Genomic DNA, 5,000 nt, shown 5'->3' with positions numbered 1-5,000 from the left:
AATTGTTACTTTCATGCCCAGAAACTTAATTAAATAACTTCCTTGGATGAGATAATTAATAGACAATCTTATTTGAGGATTCTAACACATGCTTAACACACTAAATACTTCAAAATAACATTAATTAACACCAAGATAACACAATTACCCACTTACTTAATTTGAAACTCAACAAAAACATTACTTTCATGGACCAGAACACGAGATAATTTAAATAACCACCACACAATCACATAATCTTACTTAATCATTCTAACATATATAACACACTAAATACATAAAAATAACGTAAATTAACACTTAAATAACACAATTAGCCACATACAGCGTCAAAAACTCAAAATAATTCACGAGGGAAGTAAAAGCCATCACAATCTTATTTAAGTATCCTAACACATACATAATACACTAAATACATCAAAATAAGGTAAATTAACACTTAAATAACACAAATAGTCACTTACATCGTCAAAAACTCCCAAATCATCGTCACCGGAGAACATGTTGCCTGTCAGCCTCCCTCGATCAGCTGACCATGTAAACAAACTTGCCTTCTTTTCCCGCCAAAAATAAAATGTCCCGTTAAAATGGCGGAATTTACTCTCTATGGGTGTTTTTATTGTTATTTTGTTATGTTTGGTTTGTTATTTTGTGTGTTTGTTTTTTTTTTTGTTTCATTGTGTTTGTTTTATTTTTTCCCTTTTTTTCGTTTTTTGTCTAATCTATCTTTACGGGTTTTCATTGTTATGTTGTGGTGTTTATTTGTTATTTTACGTGTATTTGTGTTGTTGTTTTTCTTTTTATTGTGTCTTGTGTTTGTTTGCCTGTGTGTTTGTTTTGTTTATATTAGAAGCTGTGTTGCAGTGTTGTTCTTGTGTGTTTGTATTCTTTCCTCTCGTGTTTGTGTTGTTTTTACGGTGTTTCTTGTGTTTTCTTTGTGTTTGGTTAATAGTGTTGTTAGTTGTGTTTGTTGAGTGTTAGTTGTGTTTTGTTTATGCTACAAGTTGTGTTGCAGTGTTGGTGTTCTTGTGACTGTTTGTATTCTTTCCTCTCGTGTTTTTGTTATTTTTACAGTGTTTGTTATTTTGTTTGTGTTTGGTAAGCAGTGTTGTTAGTTGTGATGTTTGAGTGTGTTTGTGTAATTAATTCATTGAAATTATAAGTTTGAGGGGAAAATATAATTCTTCGCATTCTCTTATTATATTTATTATTTTATTTATTTATTTATTTATCCTGTAACTCCTTCAGTACTAGGACGCATTTTTACCTTGAGTTTTGTGCACCATTAGACCATTTTATTGACATCAGGAAGGTTAATGACCACAGTCTTCACTATTTTAAGGGGAATAATATTACATGTGTTAATTTTGTTGCTTTTATTGATATTCTATACGTAAAGTGTTGTGTATTAATAGTTTACTACAAATCTCCTTATTTCTTTAATGCCAGACTGTTGTTATTAGAGATATTTCCTTAATTTATGACTTTTTATCCATTTTATCCAAATATTAACCTCTTCAGTACTGGGACACATTTTTACCTTGAGATCTGTGTACCATTAGACCATTTTATTGACATCAGGAAGGGTCTATGGAGGGTAGAAGTTTAATGGTCAGTCTTCACTATTTTAACCCCTTCAGTACTGGGATGCATTTTTACCTTGAAATCTGTGTACCATTAGACCATTTTATTGACATCAGGAAGGGTCTATGGAGGGTAGAAGTTTAATGGTCAGTCTTCACTATTTTAACCCCTTCAGTACTGGGATGCATTTTTACCTTGAAATCTGTGTACCATTAGACCATTTTATTGACATCAGAAAGGGTCTATGGAGGGCAGAAGATTAATGATCACAGTTTTCACTATTTTAATCACCCCCTTTAAGTTTCTGAAGTTGTATAAAATTACCAAATAGTAACAAGAATGAATAAAAGGTGTGATTAGACCATTTTATTGACATTAGCAAGGGTCTATGGAGGGCAGAAGATTAATGGCCACAGTCTTCACTATTTTAATCCTCACATGAGTTTCTGAAGCTGTATAAAATCATCAAATAATAAAATACTCGTAATCTCAAACACTTTTTGTTTCACCTACACTATTTCAAAGGCTTTATTAAATTGACACTAGTTTTTTAAGGTGTTTTTACAGTTCTAGAGGCAGAGTGACAAGATTTCCACATTATTAACTGGAGAAACACTCTTGAAAACCCCGCTAGTCATCTGTGGCCTTTAAAAATAGTCTTAGTGATAGAACAAAGCATTTTTAAGTGTGTTTTTTACAGTTTTAGAGGCAGAATAACAAGATTTCCACATTATTAACTGGAGAAACACTCTTGAAAACCCCGCCAGTCATCTCTGTGGCCTTGGAAAACAGTCAGAGTGAGACAGCAGAGCATTTTTCTGAATACAGGTCAAAGTGTTATCATGGGGGGGAATGTGGGGAGGGGGTTAGATAAGGGGGGTGGCCTGGTGGGAGGTGGGGTGATGAGGTGAGAGATAAGGGAACAGCATCATTTTATCTCATCACAACAGCACACACACACATACACACACACACACACACAGAGGTTGGTTTTGTTTAGAGCAGTATATAAGGTTAGGTTAGGGAGAGAGAGAGAGAGAGAGAGAGAGAGAGAGAGAGAGAGAGAGAGAGAGAGAGAGTAACATAAAGAATCCCTGCTGTTATATTTTTTCTGTTAATCTAATCCTATATCTTTCTCTAAGCCTAAATAATCTTATAGGCCTACTAATATTGCCCTATCTAATTAATTTCCTGTTAATCTAAGCCTATCTTTCTCTATAGGCCTAAATAATCTTATAGGTCTAATAATATTACCCAAACTAATCTCTATGTTAATTTGAGCTTGTTTTTTTAAGCCTATACAATTTTCTAGACCTATGTTACCCAATCTTATATCAGTAATTCTCTATGTTCATTTGAGTCCGTTTTCGTAAGCTTAAATAATCTTGTAGGCCTTATATTATCTAGACTTCTAACAGTATTTCTCTATGTTTATTTTTACCCCTTTTCTAAGCCTACATAATCTTATAGGCTTGATAACATTACCTAATTTAATCTCTATGTTCATTTTGATCTGTTTTTTTAAGCCTGCATAATCTTATAGGCCTTTTGATATTGCGTAATTTAATCTTTGTGTTAATTGGAGACTTTTTTCTAAGCCTACATAATTTTATAGGCTTCATAATATTACTTAATTTAATCTTTATGTTAATTTGCCTAATCTTGTGTTAATTTCAACCTTACATATTTCTTTTTATTTATTTTCTTTTCTTTTCTTTTTTTACAATTTACTGTTTTGTCATACTGTACTTTTTTCTTTCTTTTCTTTTCATTATTTAACTTTTACTCTCATTATTTGATTATATTTTCCTTCTCTCATTTTGTTTACATATATTTTTTTCTTTAACCATCTTGTAACCTCCATAGACCCTTGCTAATGTCAATAAAATGATCTAATGGTACACAAAACTCCAGGTAAAAATGTGTCCCAGTACTGAAGGAGTTAAAATAGTGAAGACAGTGGCCATTAATCTTCTGCCCTCCATAGACCCTTGCTAATGTCAATAAAATGGTCTAATGGTACACAAAAACCCTGGTAAAAATATGTCCCAGTACTGAAGGGGTTAAAATACTGAAGACTGTGGCCATTAATCCTGTGACCTCCATAGACCCTTGCTAATGTCAATAAAATGGTCTAATCATACACAAAACTCAAGGTAAAAATGTGTCCCAGTATTGAAGTGGTTAACCAGTGTCTATGTGGTTTCAGAGTATGGGTGGAGAGGTGGATGACGGCCTATATGTGGGTGTGGATGTAGGCAGCGGCAGTGTCCGAGCAGCCCTGGTGGATGGCACTGGGCGGGTACTGCACACACACACACACGTCATCACCACCGCCAACCCACAGCAAGACTACTATGAACAGGACTCGGAGGAAATATGGCGTGCTGTGTGTGTGTGTGTCAAGGTGTGTGTATTTACCTAATTGTATTTACCTAATTGTAACATACGGGAAAAGAGCTATGCTCGTACTGTCCCGTCTCCATATCTACTAATGTCCAGCTTTTTCTTAAAATCATGAATATTCCTTGCGTTGACCACTTCCACGTCTAAACTATTCCATGCTTCCACCCTTCTATGAGGGAAGCTATATTTTTTCACATCTCTCCTATAAGTGGCCATTTTTAGTTTTTTCCCATGCCCTCTCGACATTCTTTCATTCCACATACACAGATCTTCCCTATCCATTTTTCCATGCCAATCATCACTCTGTATATTGCTATCAGGTCTCCCTTTCTCTTCTGTTTTCCAGGGTCGGAAGTTGCATTCTGTTCAGTCTGTCTTCATAAGTCAAATCTCTTAAGTCAGGCACCATTTTTGTTGCAGCCCTCTGTACTTTCTCTAGTTTCCTTATGTGTTTCTTTAAGTTCGAGCCCACTGTATTGTTGCATATTCAAGCCTTGGTCTTATCATTGCAGTAATTATTTTCTTCATCATTTCTTCATCTAAATATACGAACGCCACTCTTATGTTCCTCAATAAGTTCAATACTTCTCCAATTATTTTGTTTATATGTCTCTCTGGCGATAGGTCATTGGTAATTGTCACCCCAAGGTCTTTTTCTTCATGACTGGTTTTATGTCTTCATTTCCTATCTTGTACATACTCCTGATTCTTCTTTCACTCTTGCCAAACTCTAATTTCTTGCATTTTGTCGTGTTGAACTCCATTTGCCATGTACAGCTCCATTTCCATATTCTGTCCAAGTCTTCCTGGAGTAGTTCGCAATCTTTGTCACATCTCACTTTTCTTAACAATTTTGCATCGTCTGCAAATAGGCTCACATAACTGGACACCCAATCCACCATGTCATTTATGTAGACTGCGAACATTACTGGTGCCAACACTGATCCCTGTGGAACTCCACTCTCCACCAAGCCCCATTCTGATGGTCTGTCCTTAATTATTGTTCTCAT

General features: G+C 35.0%; 1 protein-coding gene across 6 annotated transcripts in view; it reads left to right on the top strand.

Annotated features, from left to right (window-relative positions):
• The first annotated feature begins 837 nt into the window (after positions 1 to 837).
• Positions 838 to 5,000, top strand: part of LOC123506868 (FGGY carbohydrate kinase domain-containing protein-like) — a 17,612-nt gene continuing 13,449 nt past the window's right edge. Inside the window, exons 1-2 of one of the 6 annotated variants that reach the window (XM_045259510.1) lie at positions 838 to 878; positions 3,794 to 3,991. In XM_045259510.1, the coding sequence (XP_045115445.1) occupies positions 3,797 to 3,991 (195 nt within the window). In that variant the 5' untranslated portion in view covers positions 838 to 878; positions 3,794 to 3,796. Of the gene's footprint in view, positions 879 to 985; positions 1,099 to 2,532; positions 2,570 to 3,793; positions 3,992 to 5,000 lie in introns of those variants that run through there. The other 5 variants (XM_045259595.1, XM_045259265.1, XM_045259433.1 and 2 more) reach the window with 5 other exon arrangements.

This window comes from Portunus trituberculatus, chromosome 1 (assembly GCF_017591435.1).
Source record: "Portunus trituberculatus isolate SZX2019 chromosome 1, ASM1759143v1, whole genome shotgun sequence".
Classification (NCBI taxonomy): Eukaryota; Metazoa; Arthropoda; class Malacostraca; order Decapoda; family Portunidae; genus Portunus; species Portunus trituberculatus.
This window is presented reverse-complemented; position numbering and strand designations above follow the sequence as displayed.